Source organism: Bos mutus, chromosome 18 (assembly GCF_027580195.1).
Source record: "Bos mutus isolate GX-2022 chromosome 18, NWIPB_WYAK_1.1, whole genome shotgun sequence".
NCBI classification, from domain to species: domain Eukaryota; kingdom Metazoa; phylum Chordata; class Mammalia; order Artiodactyla; family Bovidae; genus Bos; species Bos mutus.
The window spans coordinates 56,447,195-56,472,959 of NC_091634.1; the positions used below are offsets into that span (position 1 = coordinate 56,447,195).

Genomic DNA, 25,765 nt, shown 5'->3' on the forward strand with positions numbered 1-25,765 from the left:
GACTAAAGCGACTTAGCCCACACACATTCTGACCAGTGTGCGGTGGTACTTCATTGTAGTTTTGATTTGTGTTTCTCTAATAATCAGCAGTGTTGATCATCTTTACATGTACCTATTGGTCATCTGTATTTCTTCTTTGGAGAAGTATCTCTTTAGGTCTTCCACCCGTTTTTTGATTGGGTTGTTTGTTTTGTTGAATTACATGAGCCGTTTGTATATTTTGGATACTTAGCCCTTGTCAGTCGCAAATATTTTCTTTTGCAAATATTTTCTCCCATTCTGTGGGATGTCTTTTCATTTTGTTTATGGTTTCCTTCGCCGTGCAAAAGCTTTTGTATGTTTGATGAGGCCCCATTTGTTTTATTTTTGTTTTTATTTCTATTGCCTTGGGAGGCCACAGACTCTTATATGAAATAGACTAAGCATTCAAAATAAACCAAGATGTCAGAGTGAACTCTGGAGTCCCCGGCTCTGTTGGATCCAGTGGAAATCTAAAACCTAAAGAGAGAGGGTACCTCTTTCTACGAACTCGGAAAGAAGCATGAGATTCTACTGTGATCTCTCTCTCTTTCAACCAGGAATAACTCAGACCCTGGGAGAACCTGGTGGGCCGCTGCAGAGCCGTCTTTGCTGGCGGTGGAGGCTGGACTTTGTCCGAGGGGATCAGAGGCAAGGCTTGACCAAGTCTGTGGGTAACCTGTCACAGTTGAGTCCGAGAAGGAGCAGCCTCAGAGAGGGTCAGGATCCTTCAGGGGGTGACTGCAGGTCAGACTCCAGAAACCAAGAACCACGCGCACAGGCAGGAGCAGAAATGAACAGCAGGGAGACGTGAAGGGCCAGCGAGGGATCCATGCCAGGTCAGCTGAGAACAAGGTCGGGAGGGAGACTGATCCGGTGAAAAACAGGTCCCGGAGTATGGTGACTTGTCCCTGTGGGGTGGGCTTTCCTGGTGGCTCAGATGGTAAAGCATCTGCTTGCAATGGAGGAGACCCGGGTTCGATCCCTGAGTTGGGAAGATCCTCTGGAGAAGGAAATGGCAACCCACTCCCGTACTCTTGCCTGGAAAATTCCATGGATGGAGGAGCCTGGTGGGCTCCAGTCCCAGACACGAATCGGACATGACTGAGCAACTTCACTGGTCCATATGGAGTGCTAAGACCACGACACTTGGGAAATCTGACTAGACCAGTGGTCCTTTTTTTTTAATTAAAAATAAAAATAAAAATTCTTAGAGTATAGTTGCTTTTCACTGCTGCATTAGTCTCAGGTGAGCAGCAAAGTGACTCAGTTACACCTCGATTCATCCTTTTCATTTGAGGAGAGCTCCTGGTGCTGCACCGTGGGTCCTTGCTGAAAATCTATCTGATACATAGCGGTGTGTGTATCTGACTCTCAAGCTCCTGATTTATCTCTCCCTGCTCCCCCTCCCCCGACCATGTTTCCCCTTTGTTAAGCTTGTTTTTGATATCTGTAAATCTGTTTCTATTTTGTAAATAAGTTCATTTGTATCATTTACAAAATCAGACTCTATGCATAAGTGATTCTATATATGATAGATTGTACGTATGATATTTGTCTTTCTGTCTGACTTTTTTCACTTAGTATGATAATCTCTGGGTCCATCCATGTTGCTGCAAACGGCATCATTTGTTCTGTTTGACTGGCTGAGTAATACTCTGTCGTATGTATGTACGGCCTCTTCTTTTATCCATTCGTCTGCTGATGGACATTTCTGTCGCCATGTCTTGCTTGTGTATCTTTCTGAATTACAGTTTGGATGTATCTCCAGGAGGAGCGTTCCCTTTTCTCCACATCCTCTCCAGAACGTACTATTTGTAGAGTTTTTGATGCTGGCTTCTGACAGGTGTGAGGTGATACCTCATTGTAGTTTTGATTTATATTTCTTTGATGATTAATGATGTTCACCATCTTCTCATGTAGTTTTTGGTCATCTGTATGTCTTCTTTGCAGAAGTGTCTATGTAGATTTTCAGCCCGTTCTTTCACTGGGCTGTTTGCTTCTTTTGCTGTAGAGCTGTGTGAGCTGTTTGTATATTTTGAAGACTAATCCCTTGTTGGTCACTTCGTTTGCAAATATTACGTGCCCCATCCCCACCCCCTGCCACCCCATCTTGTGGGTTGCTAACCGGGGGTACGTTTGCCCCCTGCAGGACGGTTGGCAACGTCTGGGAACATTTGGGGGTGTCACACAGGTGTGGTGTGAGTCGCGTGGCATCAAGTGAGCCGAGGCCAGGCTGCCCGTCACCACGCTGCCTCCTTCAGCATCACCGTGCGACACCCTGCTTTGCATGGGACAGCTCCACGCAGCCAAGAATTATCCAACTCCAAACTGAGCTTGAGAAGCCCCAGGACAGACTGGGTCAATGGTGTAACAACACGCTTCCTCCTGAGCGACTTCTGAGGAGGAACTAACCTCCCTGGAGCTGCCGGTCTCCATGCTCTGTACACCCAGCTGCTGTGTGAACAGGCCACTCTCAAAGCTAGAAGGACCACGGAGAGTGAGAAATACGAGGGCAGAGATTCTCTAACCAGTCACCCCCGTGGTCATTTTGCCAAAGCGTATGTTTATTGACCAATTACAGCAGAGATTTACAGAGTAGAATTATGCTTTCACTGAAGTAAGGCCAATACCCTTCCCTCCCAAGCCACCAGTGAGCTCTGTGACCAGGGACAAAGTCAGCTAATAGAGCCGGGTGTTCACGGGGGCCTGGGATTTATACTTTAATTGTTTCCACGGCTCCCTGTCTCACGGAGGTATTTGTCTTGGTACATGGACACCAACAGTGTGCCATAACATTACACAGAGGATTGTGAGGGTTTTTTTTTTTTAATTATTATTTCATCTGTAATTATAGGCAAGACCAGTTTATTATTGAGAAATCCTTGAAAACATTTTAATTGAAATGGTCAGCAGCCTTTCACTGAGCCAGTCCCACAATAGACCCTGGCAACCTAAGTGTGTCCAACTAATGGATTAAGAAGGAGAGTCCCTGTTCTAAACCAGAGCATAAGTGTTATTTAAAATTTTGGATTTAAGTGTTTTTTTTTTTAAGATTTATGGCACAGTTGAAATGAGGTCAAGTAGAAGCACTAAAGAATTTAATTAGAAATGTCTTCGCATGCCCCCCTCCTCTCTGTAAACCCTGCATAGGTTGTCTCTGGAGGGCTTGAAGTCATTTGAGATGGCGTGTACTTTTTCTTTTTTTCTTTTTTTAATTCCTAATAAGAAGGAGCTCCAATCCCCTGCCGTGTCTTCAGTGGGAAATGCTGGGGATCTAGACAGCAGAGGCCGAAAAGGGAACAGCAGCAGGGCAAGGAAAGGGATGAGGGCCTTTCAGCTGGCCTCCACAAAAACATTCATTTATCCAGAACATTTCCTGAGCACTTTGTCTGTCTCAACGCGGTGTAAGGGGCTGGGAACCCTGATGGGAGCGAGATGCTGTCTGTACTGTCAAAGATCTCCTGGCTGAATGCAACAAACAGAGGCGACTAAACAAACACAAGAAAACAGCACCGTTGCTCAAACATCTTGGGAACCGAAAGGCAGGAGTGCTGGCCTTTCCTGGAGAGCTCACTGGAAGGCGTGGCCTGGGATCTGGGCCTTGAAGGATGTGTAGGAGTTCTCAGTGGACCTACAGGAGGGAGATGCAGGGAAAGGAGACCCCAGGGAGAGGACACAGCCTGTGCCCTGACACAGACATGGGTGAGGATGGCTCAGCAGAGCTGAGTGGTGGTCAAACATTCTCCGGGACCTAGAGGGCCAATTGGGAGCTACAGCAATTAAGTGTGCTACGGCAGAGGAGAGGCCAGAAAGCCATTCAGTTTGGAAACCAGGTGCTTGAGCTGGGAGCTCTCCTCTTACCCTTTGAAGCTCAGGCTATGCCTGCCTCCCCCCTCCAACACAGATTATGGAAGCCTCAGGGTTTCAGCCCCTGGCTGGGCTCAGTGGAGTTCCAGGATGATGGTGCTGGTACCACTAAGGAGGGGGTCTCGAGAGGGGGACGGGAAGAATGCCTGGGCTCCAGGAGGCTCTCGAGAGGGGGATGGGAGGGATGCCGGGGCTCTGGGAGGCTTGGCTGGCAGTCGGGGCTGGGAAGGGTGTTTCCTGCGCTTCCTTCTGCTGCCGATTCCACTGTCAAGGAGTAGACCAAACAGCGACAGTGACTGTGACTCTGATTGCTGTTGTGTGTGTTAGTCATTCGGTCATGTCTGACTCTCTGCGACCCCATGGACTATAGCCCACCAGGCTCCCCTGTCCATGGAATTCTCCAGGCAAGAATACTGGAGTGGGTAGCCTTTCCCTTCTCCAGGGGGTCTTTCCAACCCAGGGATTGAACCCGGGTGTCTTGCATTGCAGACGGATTCTTTACTGCCTGAGCCACCTACTACCAGTGGCTATTGTGTGCCCAGGGTGCTGGGCGTTTCCTCTATTATGTTGACTATGTATAACAACCCTGCATGGTCTGGGATTTTTAGAGATTCACCTTCCTTGCTGCTCCACAGGGAAGAACCGTTAGCCGGTGTTAACTAAATCAATTCTCTCCCTACCTACCCTGGAGCCCATGCATGGAGCCGCCCACATGAGAAGCAGCTTGATGCAAATCAAGGCTCACAGTTAGACTGGTTGCTTCGGTGGCTGCCGCTGTGAGGACCACGTGGGGGAAAAATCTTCTTTCTCTACACCATGGGTGGGTTCTGTCTTGGGTTTATATTCTCGTGGACCAGACATCTTCCAAAGCAGGTGTTAAGAGAGGTAAATTGACTGCCAGTTGATTTGAAGATTCCTCCAGGGCATCCCAAAGTAAATTCTGCATATGCTTGATGTATCAGTCAGCTTTTGCTGCATAACAAAGCACCCCCTCCCCTCCAACTAAAGCAGCAATCATATCTATCTGTAGGCTGCGGGTCGGCTGATGCAGGCTGAGTGTGGCTCTAGGCTATGGATTGGGTTCATATCTACTTGATGTGACTCTCTCTTTTTTTTTTTTTGGACTAGTGGTCCCTTGGGAGTATTCCCCTCGTGGTAGGAGGCAGGAGTGTGAAAAGGCAGCACTAGCAATGCAAGGACACTTTAGTCCCCTGCTTGTCTGTCTGCTCATATCACACTGCAAAACAGGGTCCATGGCCAAGTCAGTGGTGAGGCTCATGTAGCTGAACTGCTTCTTACCCACCTAGGTCAGGACTGACCGAGGCACTGGGTGGGTTCTACATCTGGGGGGTTCCTATCAGCTAGCCCTCTGCCGCACCAGCCAAGGCAGGGGCTGTCCCTCCCTGCTCAAGGCTGGGACTGAGCATCACCGGTGTGTATCTTCAGGCCTAAGAAACACACCCTGTGGCTCTTTATTTGAAAGGGGCCTGGAGCAGACTTTTGCAAAATAAGTTGCTTTTCTAGATGAATCCAACTCTTCCTGCATTTGAAAAATAAATGTGCACTAAAAGTAATTAACGCATGTTGGTTCATGAATAATACACTATTTTACAACTATTTGCCGAGCATAATGAGACAAGCTACTAAATTGACAATGAATGTTCTATTATGTGATTGCCAACTGTTTTATAAGATACTGAACATATTCATTTCTTCTGCCATCGTGTGTATTATCAAGCTATTGCTTTTTAATAAATTAATTTTCCAGACATCTCTGGGGTCTTTGTTGGAAATCTGGCTGAGGGCGAAAATAAAATTAATTGTGTGGTCTGTGCAGAACTACCAGTGTTTGCTGGCTTACAAACAAAGTGTCACCACTGGCTGCCCCCGAAGCAGACCCTGCGTGTGGCACGCAAGTGTGAAGGGAGATGCCTCTTCAGCCCAGGATGGTGTGAAAAGACCAAGTGGTGCCTTGAAAATAAGAAGGTTGCTTCCCCTGTCAAGGTCTTTGGAGGCTGGGCAGATCTCTGTGAGCAGTTTCTTAAAATATTTAATGAAAGCAAAAATTAGCATTCAATCCTATTCTGCTCTGCATACTTATTTTTAAATCTGCTTGTCTACTATTTTTGAAACATCAGTGTTACTTCGTTGGGGAGTTTTCTTGGCATCCCAGCCCCTCCCAGTGAGGCACAGCGGGGTCTTCTCTCTGCTGATCCCACGTATCTGCATTTATCCCATCAAGGCCTCCATCGAGGGTACCTTCACTATGACATACCCCAGCCCCACAGCTCTGGGAGAAGGCATCCACATCCCTCTGTAAAGGGAACACTTAGGGCCAGTAGGTAAAGTCCAACGTGATCTTGTCCCCCTGCAGTTGTGTAAGGGTCCTGGATCACCTGTTTTTTGGATCTGTTTCTAGTCCCTAGTCTGAGCTCCAGGGTAACGCAATGCATTTCTCTCTCTGCATTTCATGGTATGACGTAGGAACTGCGATAGGAAGTGCTTAACAATTGTTTGCTGAGTGAATACATGACTCATCCTATACGTTTTGTTGCTGGTCAGTCGCTAAGTTGTGTCTGACTCTTTCTAGCCCCAGGAACCGTGGCATTCCTGGCTCCTCTGTCCTCCACTATCTCCCGAAATTTGCTCAGATTCATGTCCATTGAGTCGGTGATGCTATCTAACCATCTCATCCTCTGTCATCCCCATCTCCTCTTGCCCTCAATCTTTCCCAGAATCATGGGCTTTTTCAAAGAGTCAGCTCTTCACATCAGGTGGCCAAAGAATTGGAGCTTCAGCTTCAACATCAGTCCTTCCAATGAATATTCAGGACTGATTTCCTTTAGGATGGACTGGTTTGATTTCCTTGCAGTCCAAGGGACTCTCAAGAGTCTTCTCCAACACCACAGTTCAAAAGCATCACTTCTTTGGCAATCAACCTTCTTTATGGTCCAACTCTCACATCCATACACGACTACTAGCAAAATGATAGCTTTGACTATACGGACCTTTGTTGGCAAAGTGATATCTCTGCTTTTTAATATACTACATTGATTTTCCATTATTTAGGCAAAGATCCTTCTTCACTGCATGAAAACTAAGAATGGCCTGTCTTTATATTAACACTTTTCCAACTGTTACTGAACTGGAGTGTTATTTCTGAGATTTCTGCTGTGTCTAATCCTACCAAATCCTATCAAATAGGGGTCAGTTTGTGGGGAAAGCTTGGCTGCGTGATCACAGGGTGCCATAGAGAATAACTCTGGATATATTTATCTGGATATTTTAGTGTTCTCATTTATCTGATTTTTACCAAACCTCACACATGGTCGTGTGACATGGATGCCAGGTAGGGAAGGCTTAAGCCCCAAACCTGTGCCTAATGTTGGGTTAAACATGCTTCTAAGAGTCTTCTCAATTAACTCCCCCATGGTCTAGACTGGATATTGGACTATATCAGGACTCCAGCTTTCTTTATATAATAGGGAGATTGTCAAGTTAATTAGGGAACATCCAAATCCTGGAATATTAATTCCACCAAAAGAGGAGTTAATAACATGAGATGTTCTTGTACAAAGTCTGTACCTATAGAAAAGTTTAAAGTAAGCGTGAGAGTAGGAAGGACATTAGCCTAGATTCCTGTCCCCCGTGTTCATACCTTGCCAGCACAGCCACTTTAGTAGATCACAGTGTCTCTTGCCTTTTTTATGCATATGTTGTCTACATGGTTGTCTTAACTCCATTATAATGAATTTTTTCCTGCTCTCTTTTCACAGTATAGATAGTCCTTTCTCTGCTGTGTTGAAGTGAGCCTGTAGACAGAAAGAGAGGCATGCTGATGTCTGATGGACACACAATAATACATAGACAAAGATCACACTCAAACCAAATGGGCAAAGTGTGTTGTTCCCTCTGTGCTTGCTGCTGAGGCCTCGGTCTTCTGTCCCACGGTGTAGGTCATTGTATTTTCACGTCTGCCAGCTTTTAGGACCTAGACCACAGTCCTCTAATGCTTTCTCCTGGTACACATCTGATATTAGCTTAGAAAACAAAATGCAGCCAGAACTTACAGCCACTGTTCCCCCTCGAAACCAGGCTGGAATACCAAAATGGTGCCATGTCCCTCCCCATCCTCAGCCAGGTCGTTAAATGATCTCCCAACCATGCTGGGCTTGGGGCATGCCAGCGTCCTGTCCCAGAAGAGCCTGCTGGCACAGAGCACGTCCAGGGGCGGGGCGCTGGGGGGGCGGGGCGCTGGGGGGCGGGGCGCTAGGGGGGGGGCGGGTTCTGTCTGGTTTCACATCCAGGTGGCGACAGCGCCTCCACTCTTCCTCCTGTTGGGCCTGGAAGCTACTTTTCCCCCTGTTCCCAGCGGTCAGACTAATGCGACTACACCAAAGAACATGACATTTCTGATTTTAATTTGCTTTGGGGGTGATTTTTTAAATAGATATTTGAACCAGACCAGCCTGACAAAGTGAAGCCAATTTCAGACACGTGACAATTGTAGGTTTGGGGCAAAGAAACATGACAGGAGGCGTGCCTGCTGTGGGGCAGGCATCACTAAGTGAGAAAGACATCACTTAGGGGGAGGGGTCAGGAGCACGTGCAACCTTGGCTGCACGCTCACCCTCCCCCCAGAAAAGCGCATTACGGATCTCAGGGGCCCATCTCACTGTTAAATAAGTGTCGTTTGCCCAGGAAAGCTGGCCTTTCATCCTAGGATGTTAGATTCAGAAAAGCCACTCCACTGTGGGAAACTGACATCCATTACAAGCCTCTATCAACCGCTGTCCCAGGCTTGACTGATTCTTTCATTTTTAAAAGGAACCACATGTGTTCTTTCTGCCACTGCCAGGGGCACCCGCAGAAGCCAGGCCAAAGGACAGAAGTCAGGGCTGAATCAGAGTGCCGGAAAGACCTCCCGTTGGCATCACCCCGTCCTGCGTCCCTTCCTCAGAAAGGTGCTGGGCAATTCAGTTCTAAAAAGTTAACAGGGATGGTTCTCAAAGCGAGCGCTTCTCTACACGTTCTTCAGGAAGCACAGGATCAAGTGCTAACATTCTCAATGGGTGATTGATGTTTACCTCGGTGTCGCGTGTTTATTATAATTTTTTTCCCATAAGCAACTATCCTGCAAATTGATAAGAGTCTTTTAATTAGATGGTAGGACTGTGTGCTTAACACTGCATGCAAAAGGCCTATAAAAACAGAGTGAAATTTAACAGGCGGGCTGCCTCGGGCTCAGAGCTGCAGAAGTCAGCTTCTTCCAGGGGAAGGTGAACTGAGGGCCTGTCTCACCGCAAGTCTGGAAGCACCTTCCACTGTGATGTGGAGTGATGGAGTCAGGAAAGGTCTGGTGAAGCCGCTTCCCCTGGCTTTTACTCATGAAGCTTGTGGTGCAAGTACCAGGGGATCACACTGGTGGTGTTCTTATTTAGACCCAAAGTGGGTGGAGGAATTAGTTTGATGGTTTTCTTAGTTATTCATATTTCCTTGCCTCATGCTGTACTTCTTCCCAACTGGAAAGTAACAAAACTCAAAATTTTTACAAATTGAAACGTAGTTGATTTACAATGCTGTGTTAGTCTCAGGTATATAGCAAAGTGATTCAGTTATATAATTTTCTATATATATATATATTTCTTTTCATATTATTTTCCATTATATATTACTACAAGGAATTGAATATAGTTCCCTATGATCTACACAGTAGGTCCTTGGCGATTATCTATTATACATATAACAGTGTACATCCGTGAATTCCAAATTCTAATCTATCCCTCCCCTCTCCCCACTTTCCCCTTTGGTAACCATGAGTTTGTTTTCTATGTCCGTGAGTCTACTCACGTTTTGTAAAAAAACTTCACTTGTAGCATTTTTTAGATTCTACGTGTAAGTGGTACCATATGGTATTGGTCTTTGTCTTACTTCACCTGGTGTGAAAATCTCTAGGTCATCCGGGTTGCTGCAGATGGCACTGTTCTGTTCTTTTTGTGGCTGAGTAATATTCCATCATATACGTGTGCGCGTCTTCTTTATCCATCTCTCTGTCGACGGTCACGTAGGTTGCTCCCATGTCTTGGCCACCATAAACAGTGCTGCTATGAGCGTTACAAGCGTGCGGTTCTTTCCAAATCCGTTTTCTCTGGATGTATGCCCAGGAGTGGGATTGCTGGATCGTACGGTAGCTCTTAGCTTTTTACGGGACTCCGTGCTGTTCTCCACCGCGGTTGTACCCGTTTACCTTCCCACCGGCAGCGCGGGAGGGCTCCTTTTTCTTCCCAGCCTCTCCAGCATTTCTTGTTTGCAGACGTGTTGATGCTGGCCGTCCTGACTGGCTGTGAGAATGATGGTGTGGATTTGCGTTCCTCTGACAATCAGTGATGTTGAACGGCTTTCCGTGTGCTTTTGGCCACCTGTACATCTTCTCTGGAGGTGTAAATATTCCCCTTAAGGTTTTTGGATGAGTGTATGTGTTTAGAATAATGTAAGACATATAACTTTACTTTTCTAACAGTCTGTTTTCTTAAAACTTTGCGTTGACAGAGGTCAGGGAGATAAACAAACAAAATCAATACTTCCATTTATCATTTGGTTCAAACTTTTAGCAAGCAATAATAAAACAAAAAGTGGAAAGGGACTTGGCGTCCATCCGCGGTCTGGGTTCTGCAGGGGCTGGGTGTGAGCGCTCAAGGTTAACGGGTGTGCTGAGGTGGGAGGTAAGTCACTCCGACCTTGGCAGCGTTATTGCTGCGCAGAGGAAAGGCTCTTGTGGAAAGCTGACCTGGCCCAAGCCGGCGGGAGGGGGTGCCTCTGCACAGGCCATAGCGGGAAGAGTAGTTCAGACAGAACTGCCAAGAGACCCCAAGTACTCTCGCACACCTGCCCCTGTGGGATGAGGCCCTCAGACCCCGCTCTCTTCCTGTGGAACTCGAAAGCCATTTCGCTGGTGTAGTGTCGGCCCAAGAACCTTCTGGAGGATCAGTCACTGGGCCCACAGCTGAGCCAGAACGCTCCAGAGGCAACCGGCACGTTTTACAAGCGTTGGCATGTTCTGTGCTTTTATAACTTTTTTATTGGGCATACTCTCATTGTAGAAAATGCGGGGAATACAGATAGGCATAAAGAGGAAAAGAGACGACCACTGTTAACACCTCACAGCTCTCTCTCTTACAATATGTAATTTACATGCACAGAAACACAATACCTTATAGACTTTTATAGCCTATGTCTTTCACTTAATATGTTAAAAACATCTTTTCACTTAATTGAATTTTTTCCAGAACATCATGGTGGTCAGAGAGCCCTGACCCCAGCTGTTGGACATTTAAATTGACCTCAGGTGTTTATTGCTGTTGCTGTTGTCGTTGTTATTATTAATCATTGGTTTAAGAAAAACGTGTCTCTATATCCTGGAGAGCAATGCCCTGTTAACAAAACACTATCTTTAAAAAACAACAACAACAAAAAAAAAACCAGGGGCCTGTGTTCAAAACATTTGAAATTAAACATATTTAAATCATTGTTAGTAACTATACTTCTCAGATCCAGTAGTACGTTAATGGAGTTTTTGAATTCCCAAACTCCTGATATGTGTATACACACACACATACACACAGTCACACATACACACCTATCATCTGTGCAGACTGGGAGAACTGCCCTGCTTCAGAGTTCTAAACTTTGGAACTTGAATTTCTAGGTCAAGGGTTCTGGAGTTTGTATTACTAGTAATGCTCACTGTGATTTTATTTTAAATAGTACTTCTTAACATCATTGCTAATAATACCAGTTGTTCAGTTGAGATCATATCTACCTACCTGTCTATATGTTGCTTTTCCCCCGTGCCTTTTACTTCTCTATTTTGAGAGTGTGCTGAAGCTGTGAAGGCTTTGGGAATATTTAGGGAGATTTATATGGGCTTCTACTAGGTTCTGGAATCTTGTTCAGGAAATGGGATGGTCTGACTGAAATTATCCCTAAATCATCCAAGAAGGAATTTAGCCTCTGTCCCTGAAATGAGCTTGAAGGCAGTCACTAGTGAGAGTGAAAAGCTAGGGCTTCATCATCAGCCCTTCACATCTAGGCCCCACCAGGTAAATCTCCCCCAGGACCAAGTCTAAGGGGCCAGCCCTGCCTCAGCGAACCGCGCCAAGAAGTCCGAACACATGCCGTCCTGGCCAAGACAGTCCTCAGACTTGCTCAGTAGGTCCCGAAACAGCCGCACAGTGAATACTGCGATGCCTTCAAAGGCTGGCAAAACCAGCTGACCCAGAATTGAGCTGGGTTCTGTCGCGGTCAGCCCTTTCGGGTTTCGCTGGCACACTGCTCCTGCCCTCTCCTGTCCCGGTCGCAGAAGCAAGAGCTTTCTATCCCAGGAAACTTGCACGGCCAGCCCTGAGAAGAAGGCCGCCAAACCCCAGACAGGCAGAGTATCTGGGCAAAATAAACCAACCACCAGCACGCGCACCTGCCCTGCTCCAGGAAACTCTGGGCAGAGGTCAAAACCAGCCCTGTGGGCAGCCCGGAAAAGGTTTCCCGACAGGAGGTAACCCGGAGGCTTAAAAACACCCCTGCTGTTTGACCCTACATTCCCTTTGGAGCCCGTGGTAAGAAATAAATCAAACTGGTCTCCCCAGATCTTATGCACTTCTGTTTATTAAAGCTTTCTATGTATCAATGAAAATACAGCAATGAGGGAAACAGCTCTGCAGTAACAGCGCAAGGCTGAGGTGACTGTGGTGCGCCTGTTTGCTGAATGCAGGATCGTAAGGGCAGTGGGAGATGTATCCAGAATTTATTTACTTTAAAATATATAAAACTGTATGTGGAGTATAATTGTATTATATAAAACTGAAAAGATACAAATAAACTCGATTGCATTTTTTAAAAAGAGAGAAAGGGAATGCATACATCAGAACAGTCACAGTGGTTGTCTTTGAGGGGTGAGACTGTGGGAATACTTGTTTTCCTGATCTTTTCCCCCAAATTTAAATGCTGGAAGTACATTTCAACTTTCTAATGAAAACAGCAAACAGTAATACATTTTATAGAAAAAAAAATATTATTCAGCAATGATTTCTAAGAACAACTGTATTTAAATACAATGATAGACCTACTCCCACCTTCAACCAATCTCACAAGTCATATTTAAAGAGTATAGAGAAAGAATAAAACTATATTCGAGTGGATTGCTAATGAACACCCATTTGTTCAGCTTAGAAAAAATCTAAACAAGTGTGTACATAGAAAATAAAACAAGGGGGAGATGAAGTTGGAGGGGTAAGAGGAACCGCAAATGCATCTTGGGGTTGGGACACGGGGCTGAGAGATTAAGTGACGGGCACAACATCACACAGGAAGTGGTGGCCTCGGCCTGCAACGGCTTGGAGCGGGTCTTGGGTCCCCAGCCCGAGATGGGCCGTGTCGCGGCAGTGATAAGCACTGGATCCCAGCCTAGTACTAGACTGGCGGTCAGTGACAAGGGCCCGCACCTTCCGCTATGCAGGAAGGAACTCCCACAAAGACAGAAAGTGGTGAAGCAAAGTATCAGTAAGAGGAAAAAAAGAGTGCAGGATGTGTGGAGAGACACACGGGCAGACTCGGGGGAGAGGCCCTGAGTCGCACCCTCGTGGCAGTTTGCATTACTTTTATGGGGTATTTCTTCCGGGTTTCCCTTGGCCAATCATTCTGATTTGCCTGGTTCACAGTCTGTGTTTGGTGTATCTCAGGATCCTCCCATATGTGGACACCCATCTCTTAGCCAAGGTGGATTTTACCAAAAAGGCGTCTGGGTAGAACATCACTTGATATGACTCCTGATTGGCCTCCAACGAAACTTTTCTGCTCATGTCTGGTCAGGGAGGTCTCCTGACTTTGAGAATGAGAAATATGTGCTCTGGGCAGGGCCCAGCCTTCTCCCTGAATTGTCCTGCTTTTCTTGTCTTGGAGTTTCAGTCCAGAGGGGAGGAATCTCCAATCACTTTACCCTGGAGGGGGGCCATCTGCCTCCTTGAAATATTTGAATATTTTCCTCACTGGTTAAAAGGGGACAGTGACATTTCATTCAAAACTCGTGAGGTTTAAATGAGCAAAAACAGCATTTCAGGTTATGTGCTTTGCACAAAGTAGTGGTGAGGACTCAGGGAATTATACTTTATCAAAGTGGACTTTCTCACCTAAGGGACCCAACAGCCAATGAGAAATTGTCACGACTCCAGAGTAAAACAGCCAGCCCTTAGTGAACCTTAGATAAAGCCAGAAGCTGGAGGAAGGCACAGGGCCTCTTCCGTCTGAGTAAGTGATGAAGGGCGTCTGTCTGCATAGACCTATCAAGATGCAGCAGGCCCTGGCCTTGGAAACAGATCAGCCTAGAGGGGAGACAGTCATTCCCAGCAGTGTGATGCCTAGGAGCAGCCAGGGGGTTAGTACGTAAGCCAGCAGGAGCCGTTCTGGTTTGGGCCAGCATGCAGATGGGGCCCAGGTCATGCTAGGGTTGGTGACAAAGGCACCACAGGCAGGACACTTACTGCTGGAGGGATGGGATAAAGATGTCCTGGCATGGCTGACGTGTTCCTGCCCAGACAGAATGCGCCTCACCTAAAATGTCCATTCTAATTACAACTGTGAACTTGGCCCGGTGGGAAAACAAAAGACAAAATGCTTGTACTTTAAATAAGGAGACTGATTGCTCAGGGGTATTCTATGTAAGTAGCTATAAACTGTGACAATAGAAAGTGAAAATGTTTTTTAAAAAAATTAAATACCAACACCCAGGGCTGATGAGGTTGTTAAACACACGCACACACACACACACACACACAACAACAACCCAGAAATATGTACCTTCTGCTGGCTGTAACCCTTCCACATGGCACATGGAAGCAAGCAGCAAAAGCCAAACAAGAGCTGTTAGACCCAAGAGTTTCAGGGGTGCCTATGGATGCTGGAGAGCACGGTCAACAGAAGGGAGGAACTGGATGGAGACAGATGCAAGTTACACCATTGTTCTAACAGCAAAAACTAGAAACAGGCTGAATGTCCCAGAGCATGGGATTCCCGCTGACGCCCCCAACCCAGCAGGACGACACGGGAGGACTCCATTAAAATAAGTGACAACGGAGAAAGAAAGTGATTTTGTTGCGGGGGGGGGGGGGGGGGAGGCGCCAAGGACTATGAAGCAGAGCGGAAAACCTCTGTTAGGATAGTGGTGTCTGAGCCTGTCTTTTCCTTCTTAGAAATTGCCTTTATCGTTAGTGCAGTATCTCATCAAGTAGAATTCAGAGTTTTTTTCAGTCATCATGTGGATAATATTTTGTGATATTGTTTATTATTCTAAAATGAATTCAAACTAGTTTGGATCCGTGGAAAGGCACAAAAAGTTAACAGGGTAAATATTTCTATTTTTTCTTGAATTAATTTTAAAAGTTTTTTAAAAAAAAATTTTATTGGAATATAGTTGATTTACAATGTTGTTAGTTTAAGGTGTAGAACAAAGGGAATCAGTTCCACACGTACATATATCCACTCTATTTCAGGTTCCTTTCCCACGTAGGTTACGACGGAATTAGTGAGTGCGGTTCCTGTGCTCTACGGTAGGTCCCTGTTAGTCATCTGTTTTACATGCAGCAGTGTGGATATGCCAGTCCCTATCTCTTCATCTATCCTCTGCTCCCCCCTCCCTTTGGTAACCGTAAATCTGGTCTCGAGGATCAGGAAAAGAGTTCATTTATATAATACAGCTATTTTAGATGCTTGTTTTAAAATGTAAATTTCTTTGGGGATATACATATATATGTGTACATCTACAGCTGACTCACTTTGCTGTACAGCAGAAACTAACACTGTCGAGCAGCTATGCGTCAACCGAAGTTCACGTGAAAGGTGAGCTTCTCGACGTGGTGCCCACGGGCGGCCCGGACATGCAGCCATTTTGCAGCAGGCTTCGGGGCCCAGCGCTGACCCAAATGAAAGTAGTCAAGCCCCCTTCGTGGAGGTTCAAAACAAAACCACGCATCACCCCATTTTAAAGAGCAAAACCACAAGCCACAGCTTCAGTCACTGCCGCGGCCGCTTCAGTTTCTTGTTTCCTATTGATCAACGGCAGCAAAGTGTCCCTGCGTGAGCCGTGCACGTGGACGCTGGCAGCCTTTGGGTGTCAAGACTCAGGGAGAGCAAGCAGCTCACTGGAGAAGGCCAGTGGGCACTCTGGCTCCCTCTCACTGCCCTGTGGCTCCAGTGCCATGGGGCCAGACCCTGGCCACTGAGTCCTCCGGAGGCCAAACCCAGGGAGGGAAGCCGGGCACAGACCTGCTCAGAGCCAAGCAGGAGAGGGGGTCTGCAGGGCCGGGCCCGTGATGCCAGGTAGCGGCACAGAATGGGCAGGCTTCGCCCCAGACGCGGGGCACTGGGAGGAGAACAGGCCCTGGGCCGGCACAGGCCAGTCTTGCTGTGTGAACAAGCCCCTCATATCCATCTACTCAGGGACGTGTACGGGGGTCTGCAGCACCCCCCTGCAGCGCGGTGCAGACCGTCGTCCTGGCCCTGCAGGCTGACTCTGCCCCTCGGGTCCCCAGCCCGGGGGCTGTGGGCAGGCCGCTCTGCCAGTCTCATCATCTGAGCACAAAGTGGGAAGGTGGGTGTGACTTTAGCAGAGATTTCCAGCTCTGGTTATTATTGCTCCAGGCTCCCTATTGGGTTTCACTCCCTTGTCTCCCCCCACAATTACCTTGTCTGCTCTCAGTTACTTTAGTGGGTCTTTACATGGCATCTTTCTGGGGCGGGGGGCACAGAGTGGCAACTGGCACATAATAAACAGCACCTGAAAACAGCGGTGGTGATTATGGAAGACTAGGTTTATATTACATATACACACACACACACGTGTACATACACTAATATATATATATGTATTATATACGTGTGTATGTGTTGCACATACATATAACACGTGTGTGTGTTTCTGTGTGTATGATATGTCTATATATACGCACCATAACAGATGGTAAACAATAATCATGGGCTTAACTAAGCAAAAACAAAAAAAGGAGTGAGGCTTTATCTGTACACTTGCTCACCTGTCCAGGCATTGCCCCACAGCATTAGCCAAGGAAGTGAGACGTGTCTGGCAGGAGCAATGACCCACAGGGACTGGTACCGTCTGACCCCGTGGACTCAGGGCGTAAGGGGAGAGAGGAGGCCTGGCTTTGTTCTGGGAGGGGTCTCTGGTTACCAAGCAACCTGGAGAACTTTTGGTCAAGTTGATGATGACCTTGGGTGCTGTGACCACTCCTGTAGACCCAGGATCTAGACATTTTATAGCTCATTTTATAGGTGGGGGTGTCACCCTAAACTTTGAATTTCCGTAATGTGGTGCTTGGTGTGTCTGTTGGGTGCATGACTGTATGAAGACGTGGTCTGCGTGACTTAGCTTGTCCTTGAAGTATAGTTAATTTATAGTGCTGTGTTAGTTTCTAGTGTATAGCAGGGTGATTCAGATATATATGTACTTTTCTACTCTGGTTTATTACAAAATATTGAATATAGTTCCCTGTGTTATATAGTAAGTAGGACATCGTTGTTTGTCTATTTAAATATAGTAGTGTGTATCTGCTAATCTCAGACTCGTAATTTCTCTCTCCTAACCCCTCTTGCTACCCTTTGGTAACCACAAGTTTGTTTTCTATGAGTCTGTTTGTCTATTTTATAAATAGGTTTATTTGTACATTTTAGATTCTACCTATAAGTGATGTGATATATGGTATTTATCTGACTTACTTCACTTAGTAGGATAATCTCCAGGTCCATCTGTGTTGTGGTAAATGGCATTCTTTCGTTCCTTTTTTATGGCTGAGTAATATTCTTTTCTCATATTCTTTACCTGTTCCTCTATGGATGGACATTTAAGTTGCTTCCACATCTTGGTTATTGTGGATCATGCTGCTGTGAATGTAGGGTGCATGTATATTGTGAAATTCTGGTTTTGTCTGGGCGTGTGCTCAGGAGTGGCTCTGGTTCTAGCGTTTTAAGGAACCTCCACACTGTTCCCCACAGTGGCTGGGCCAGTTTACATCCCCACCAGCGGGGTCGATGGCTTTAGGGAGCTCTCGGTTGAGGGGCATGCTCGCCTCCTCTCGCCAAGGTCCCTCAAGGATTCTGTTAAGGGGGAATATAGCTAGATGGGAGGATATAGCCAGGCTGTGGACCCCTGGAAAGCAGTGGTGTCTGAGCGCACACAGAGCCAGAGGCCCCAGACGACAATGTCAGGATGGAGACTGGTGGCACATGCCCCTCTGCCCCACCTTCCTGGTGTGTGAGCAGAAGCATTGTCTCCATGTGGCCAAAGAGGCCCTTCCTACATCTCTGCGGGAATGGCCTGGAAGCCCAGGTGTGAGTGATGCAGGACCAGGGGCAAAGGGCCTCAAACCACCCCCATCCTCATCATAGATACTGCCTACTCACCGAGAGCCTGGTCATCACAAAGGGAACACATCGTGAGGCCTGAAACGGCCCACCGTGCATAATAACAAAACTTCTTAAGGTGAAATTTAACAACAGTCATTTTTCTCTTTCTCTCTTCAACAGAAAATATGATGCTGGCATGCTAATCGCGTGAGACAACTCGGCCCACAGACAGCCACAAAGCACAAAAACAAAACAAACTCAGAGAAGACATGAGAATGGTGTTTTCCTGGCGTCTACAAGAAGCGCTTTATTTTTTCCTCTAGATTGCTTTTCTAAAAAAAAAAAAAACAAAAACAAAAAAACAAAACACGAAACTGAAACAAACAGTTAAAGGAACAAGACAAAGTTCAGGTGATCATATTCAAGCATGCTCTTTTATTAAGCGTAGGATGGAAGGGACGAGAGGATGCGGAAGCAGGATGCTGAACAGATACGCGGGGGCCGTGCACCTCTGTGACGGGGTCCTTCCTGAAACTGCGGGAAGGATGAAGGGAACGGCTTTTTATCCCCCAGCCCCCAAACACCCGGGGCATCCTTAGGGGTGCCAGGCCCCCTTTCCCGCCCGGCGCGGTGTTCAGGGGGTGGCCTGTGAGGTCTGCTTGCTGTGAGCTGAAGAATCCTTTGCGCTGCTCCGGCAGTGAACCAGTGCCCTGCGACACACTCCCTGCCCGCACCACCCGTTTCTCAGCATCCCCTCCGCCTCGGCGGGAACAAGGGCCAGAGGGGGCCTGTCCAGGACTCAGACTGGATCAGGATGGAATAGTGATCTCGCAGATGAGTGTGTGAAGGATAAACACCGGCTCTTTCTTCCCCGGACAGGAGAAAGCCTGCTCCTGGCTACAGTGTGGCCATGGGTGTGTGGCCATGGGTGTGTGGCTGGGGTGGTGGCTGGTGGGACGGGGTAGGGGGCACCGGGGACCCTGAGTGGTGAGAACTGCACGTGCTTCTGCGGTGGGATGGAGAGCCTCCCTTTGCCCGTGTGAAGGCGAAGCTTCACCGTCACATGGGCCATTGCCAGGGCAGCAGAGGGACCTCGGTTGCTGCCAGCCCTGGACAAGAAGTACCGCCCCTTCTCCCCACCAACGCCCTGCTCCCCAGTGGTACCTAACGCTGTGTGATCTGACGCACCAGTGCTTACATCCTGGGCCTCTGGCGGGTCTGGGTCGGGGGGACATGGAAGGCCGCGGGGTGAGAGGTGGGGGGGGAGTCCAGCGGGGTGGGCGTCGGGCCAATGGCCGTCTAGGAGGGCGGGCCACCGGGCACCCCCTGGAGCAGCCGCTCACTGAGCGCCCACAGGGCCCGCGCCGAGTCTTCGCTCTGGGCTTCGGCCGACGGCAGGCAGCGACAGCAGCTGTTGAAGTACATCCCTCCCAGGCCCTCCAGCTCCGGGGCGACAGCGCAGTACACGGTGGTGGCGGCTCCCTGTTGCTGCAGGGCAGAGAGGAGAGACAAGAACAAGCGCGTCAGAAGAGAGGCGGCGGGGGCTGTCCTTCATGGGGAGCGCCCTCCCCACCTGCTGTGGAGGCCACTGGACCTCAGCAGCGGCCGCGAACCCAGAGGTATGGCGGGGCCGTCCTGGGACAGCATCATGGACTCCGCCTGGAGCACCGGTGTGACTTTTCACACCTCATGCGAGAAAAGGCTTTGAACACAACATGCCTCTCAGCTCGTCGCATCACATGCCTCTGCTGACAACGCAAGCAGGGTGGGATCCTTGCCAACCGGCAGGAAGAAACCCGTCCAACCTCCTGACTGCAATGCATGATGTCATGTGACACCAAGATGTTTTTACGAGACTTCTGTCTGAGCTAAACCTGCCGCACTCTCGTGGCCCAGCGGGTGGAAAGCCAAGCAGGACCAGCGCCAGCTGTGTCCTTGTCCTTTGCCCATGGTGCTGTGAGGGGAAGGCTTTGGATGCAGTGTGCAAACATGTTCCCCACCATACACACGTGCCTCCTGCAGACACGAGACACAAATCTGTGAGTTGATCAGGATCCTGGAGACCTTTCTATGAATGTCACATCCTGCCCGTACCTGCAGGAGGACAGCGGCTTGAGGGTCCACGTCCTCACAGCCCACTTCTAAATGCACGTCGTAATGAGTGCCATTGATCACTTCCGACTGACCTTTTGAGTAACAGCTGGCGCTGTGGCTGGGGATGTGTGTGCCGACGGGGCACCATATCACCCGGCTGACAGGATGCTGTCAGGGAGGCTGGGAGGAGGGCAAGAAATCACTTTGCTTTGCGAGCCATAATTAAAAATAATAGGCTGGTGCTCGTAGGGAGACATGGTTGGCACGGCTCTAATTTAAAACCAATACAGTTTATCTGGCATCTTCTGATTATTTATGTGCACCACAGCCCTTGCTGCATCAACTAATTATCAGGTGAAGGGGTGGGGAGGCAGAGGAGAATCAGAGAAAGATAACGGGCGATAAGGTCACCATTAGGAAAACACTGAAGCCCTCTGTGGGAGGGTGAAGCGCGTTCCTGCCACCGGAAAGCTGACCCTCTCCTGCCTCTTACAGACTTCACACCAGGCCCCAGCAGAGGGCTCGGGGGAGAACCTCCCCCGCCACGCCTTGGTTTGTGTGTCTATGGTTATGCCCATAATCACCGGGAGCCCAGGGCATTCTGAGAAGTGAGGTCTCGGGGTGTTTACCGTTTGAGGAAAGTACTGTGAAACAGACTTGGGGGTTGTTTTGAAGAGGACAGTACTTACTGAATTTGTCTGAAAACCAAGAAGCCAAATATACAAGTGACATGCTTGTTAGGGAGGTGGGTGGTGTGGCGTAGGCACGAGATGAACGAGATGGAGGCGTGAGTTCTGACCCTGGGGCTGTCCACTGTGCTGGACAAGACCCATGGATCCAAAGTTTGAACCCCCAGCGTGACCTGAACCAAATGGGCATCGGTTGGTTGTCCCCCAACCCTCTCAGCCACGCCCATTCCCCAGACAGCCAGCTGTGCGCTTGGATTCAGCTACTTCTTTTCAGATTGATTTTGTGCGGCCTAGGTCTGATGAACCCAAGTCCGCATCACTCCGATTCCCTTCCGCTGAGCTGTTATTCCTAGTAACCCTTAGATTAGCATCCAGCACGTTTATCTAACCAGGTTCAAGGGCTCATCCGAGTCCCCTGCACCCCGTGTGGGGCAAAGGGCAGCGGGGTGTCCTCTAGAGGCGGATGGAAGACTTGAAGGGCTCGTCCCGCCCACCCAGGCCAACTACCACCTCGGCCTTGATTCTCAGAATGCTGCTGCTGGGTGGAGATAGTGCTCAGGAATATTCTGGACATCTGTCTTAGGTTTCCGCTGTACTCTGCAAATCCCAAACCCACCAAAGAGCAGTCAGGGGGTTTGTCATGAGCTCCCAAGCAGCGAGAGAGTCTGCTCACCCCAAGATCCAGGCCCCCCCACCCCGCCCCAGAGTGGCTATAATATCAGCATTCATCCATCGCAACAAACTGGCCTTTCACAAGCTCCACCAGCCCTGACAAAGGATCAAAGGTGGCCACTTGGGAAAGCAACAGACGGAATTCTTCCAAACCCAATGCAATCTTGCGCCACTCTGACCTTCTAAAATGCTATCATGGTACACTCTCGTGTGGTTGGATGGTATTTTTGCAGAGAAATTTGGCACTTAGACTGATTCAGAATCGAGCTGATGAGGGAGCTGGGGGCACACGCATTTTCCCCCCATGGAATCTGAAAGCAATTGAAGCTGGCCTCATTTCGGGTAAACCTCCACTTGGCTACCACGCCGAAAACCATAAATCTTAGAAATGCCCAATCTTTCATCAAAGATTGGGTGGCTTCGAGGCCTTTGCCACTCAGCTCAGAGTGGTACGCAAGTTAGATCTCGTCACCACCGGTGCCGGTTCTGTGCGAGAAGCCAGTACCGCAGGGCACCTGAAAGCAAAGACCAGCTTCTCCCCTCCGAAGACCAACTGTGCACGCCTGGCAGAGACCAGACGGTGAACAGGTGACTCCGACGGCAGCACCCGGGGTCCATCTTTGTATGGTCGGAGGCGATGACACTCCAACAACAAGTGCTAATTGCTGGCTCATTGGCTGTTTGGCCTGCCTATGCTCGAGAGAGAGACGGGAGCTACATTAGCAAATCTCATTAGGAAATAAGCTGGCGTGGCTGCTACAAGAGAAAACGTTTTTAAACTGATAGAAGAAAAATTTTTAAAGCTCACTTTCATCACCGTCAGATGACTTTCATGCCACTTTGTGGAGGGCGGGGACATCAGCACATAATTCAGAGAAGATGAAAGCGCCCCATAAAGGAGACGATGTTAACAACTCTGTTATGAAATATCTGAGGCTGTGCCTTGCTTCCTTTCACCACTGCTTGCTGATCTGCTGTGATAAGATAATAGCAGTATCTTGACATACAAACGTGGGCTGGGGCGGGGGGTTCCTCTCAGTGATTTTGAGAACAGTTTATGGGGAGTCTGAGCCCTGGGGCGCAGCAAGTCTGTCCTGCACCAGGGGTAGAGAGGGAGGGTGTGGATCACTGTGTGGGGTGGGCGCGGGGTGGGGGCTGAGGATTTCTGGGAAGCCGGGAGAATCTTTAATCACGCCTAAATGCCATTTCTGATTCAGTCAAACGTCTGCGAGCTGCCCGAGGAGAACGACACCACCCATCTCTATAGCGTATGTAAAATCACCCGGGATTCTTGTTTGGGATTTTTAAGAGTATCTGGGTAATGAGGGTTCATCATTCTCTTTCAGAAATCAGTTGTCAGCTGAGCGGCACCGTCTCCAACTACAGAAAGGTGGGATTTAGACAGCGGTTTGCTATTTGTTTATTGTTGGGGCCTTGAGATCTAAACTATCCATCCTCCCCAAGCCCTTGGTTGGGATGAATCTGTTGAAGTAGCCGCTTTTCATCCACAGTTGTTTGATAACCACTAGCCATCAGTTTGCAGCCATCAGCAGGGAATACAGATGAATATTGACTCTTTGAAAGAGAAAGTTATGGGAGTTTCAGATCGACAATCCAGGCTTAAAGAAAACCACCCACATAGTAGTATTTGTGATGCGTCGGTAGGTTCCCTAATATAGCTCACGTTTTGATAAGGACATGTTACAGCATTATGCTTAGTTTTCAGGTTTCTCTAGTTTTATAATGCATGCTTCTTTTAAAAAAAAAGAATAGATTCCTGTCTTAAAACAGATTTAACTCTGAGACATAAAAAAGCAGATGCACTGTCACGGGTGTCTGTGTGGTCAGTGGTTTTGAGAGCAGCTGCTTCCCCAGGACCGAGGCAGGACCGGGGACCCACGGCGGGGAAGGAGCGGCCCTTCTGGGTGGGCGCTGAGGAGGCGCTGGGTTCCTGGGACAGAGGACCTTGCCAGCGCCACAGAGGAGGAGACGGGTGCTTCTCTGAACCCCCAAAGCTTCCCCCTGTTGCTCATCTGCGGTCTGTGGGGTGCGGCAAACACTTCCCCAGGGCAGGAGCAGTCGCGCTCCGGCAAGTACGGCGAGTGCTTCACCACGGAGTGCAGCAGACGCGGGCAGCGGACACGGGTCCCGTGGGACACCCCGTCTCCCAGGCGTTGCTTAGTCGCTCGGTCATGTCCAAGTCTTTGAGACCCCACGGACTGTAGCACACCAGGCTCCTCTGTCCATGGGGACTTCCCAGGCCAGAATCCTGGAGTGGGTTGCCATTCCCTTCTCCAGGGGATCTTCCGGACGCAGGGATCGAACCTATGTCCCCTCCACTGCAGGTGGGTTCTCTGCCGCCTGAGCCACCAGGGAAGTCCTGCCAAAAGTTTCCAACCCCCTCTCCTGGTTAATTGTGGTGCAGTATTTCAGATTCATCTCCTGAGACCGTGGGGCTGGGAACACAGCTGTTCCTCAAACAATACTGTTTGGTTATGGAGAGAAACCAAAGCAAGCTGCTCCACAAGGATGGGTGTACCCTACTCACCATCTGAGAACAGTCTTTTAAGCCGACAGACGAGCCATGTGTTCCCAGAGATGCCCAGCGTGCATGGCAGTGGGGCTCCCGCCCGGGGGACCTGACCAATACAGAGCCCTCGGGCTTGGGTGTGGAGTCCCGCGCTCACCAGGAACAGACCCACATCCTCCAGGACGACGAGAGGTGGGAGAAGATGGAGATCGTGACTCGAGGGGACTCTCGGCCACCACCTGGGCGAGCTGTCCCAGCCTGTTCAAGCGGTGACGATGGGGGCACTGACCGCGAGCCTGCACTCCCCTGGTGCTGGGCAGGGAGCTCTGTGATGGGCATCACGTTCTAGCCCCAGGCAGCTCTACAGGCTGGGGATGGTCGCCATCCCCACCTACAGAGGAGCCCACTTCGTACCTGAGCTCACACGCCACTCCTCCGGGGCCACATTGACCGACCCCAGGAACCCAGAGCAGCTGCGACAGGAAGCCGCCTTCCCGCGCCCGCGCTCCCGTCTGCACACCACGCACCCCACGCCTCCTGGGCGGTGGAGTCGCCTCAGGGGCCCCCTCCCTTCCTCCCAGCCGGGCCTGGCTGAACCCCCGCGTGCGGCCCTGACGTGGCTGAAGATGAAATGTACTCACAGGCTGTCAGGCGCTCACCCAGGAAGCATAAGGAAGAGATTTTCCCACTGTTGATTTAGGCAGGCCACTAAATTGAAATTATATCCATTTGGATTAACAAAACTGAAGACTCAACGCCACCTCGGAAGAGCCAAGAGCCAATGACCCTAACAAAGCCATCGCCTGATTTAAAGTGCCACCTCCACCCGCCCGACTGGACCAGCCAGGAATCCACTGCTCCTAAACGACAAGGACGTTTTCCAAAGTGTGAGTGGAACTACAAGACCAGGGAAACCCAAGCAATCTCCAGCTTATGAGTTCACAGATGTGCAAACGGGTGTGGCCTTTTGGAGGGTGCCACCTGACATGTTCCAGCCGGTGTGCAGAGGAGACTGCCCCGTCTCCCCTCTCCTGCCCCCCACCCCCGGCCCCGATTCATTGTCAACAAACTCATCCCTACAAATGCCTAACCACTGATGTGTCCAGACAGCGCACACTTAGATACAGGCAAATTCCTTCTGCAGGGATCAAGGGGTAACTTCCTTCACAGCCCTCAGGAGGTTTGCTAACACACAGGCTGTCCTCAGGATTGGTTACAGGAGGGAAATCCAGACTCAACTTCTTAAACAGAAACAGGGAGGCGGGCCAGGAAAGAGGCTGGAAAAGTCGGCGACAGTGCACTGGAGAATCCCTAGGATCACGTTCAGTCCTGAGCTTGATGGAAGAGAAGGTGCACCTTCCGCAGTGTGCAGGGGCCTTCATCTCTCGCTAAGAAAGTCACGAAGGTGGAGGACCTCAGAGGTCCCTTCCCAGGGGCTGTCTCTCCCGTCCTTCCCCGGGTGGCACAGGACGCAGTCTAGGAGAGC

At 49.1% G+C, this 25,765-nt stretch overlaps 2 protein-coding genes across 2 annotated transcripts in view; one reads left to right on the forward strand and one right to left on the reverse strand.

The window, feature by feature from the left end:
• MAF (MAF bZIP transcription factor) overlaps positions 1-18,491 on the forward strand; it is a 352,199-nt gene extending 333,708 nt beyond the window's left edge. The window contains exon 3 of the mRNA XM_070388668.1: positions 18,475-18,491. The gene's annotated coding sequence lies outside the window, so the exon portion shown is untranslated. The remainder of the gene's footprint in view (positions 1-18,474) is intronic.
• A 36-nt stretch (positions 18,492-18,527) lies between these two features.
• The window catches only part of WWOX (WW domain containing oxidoreductase), a 907,225-nt gene continuing 899,987 nt past the window's right edge, over positions 18,528-25,765 (reverse strand). The window contains exon 9 of the mRNA XM_070388665.1: positions 18,528-19,782. Within this exon, the coding sequence (XP_070244766.1) occupies positions 19,594-19,782 (189 nt within the window). The 3' untranslated portion in view covers positions 18,528-19,593. The remainder of the gene's footprint in view (positions 19,783-25,765) is intronic.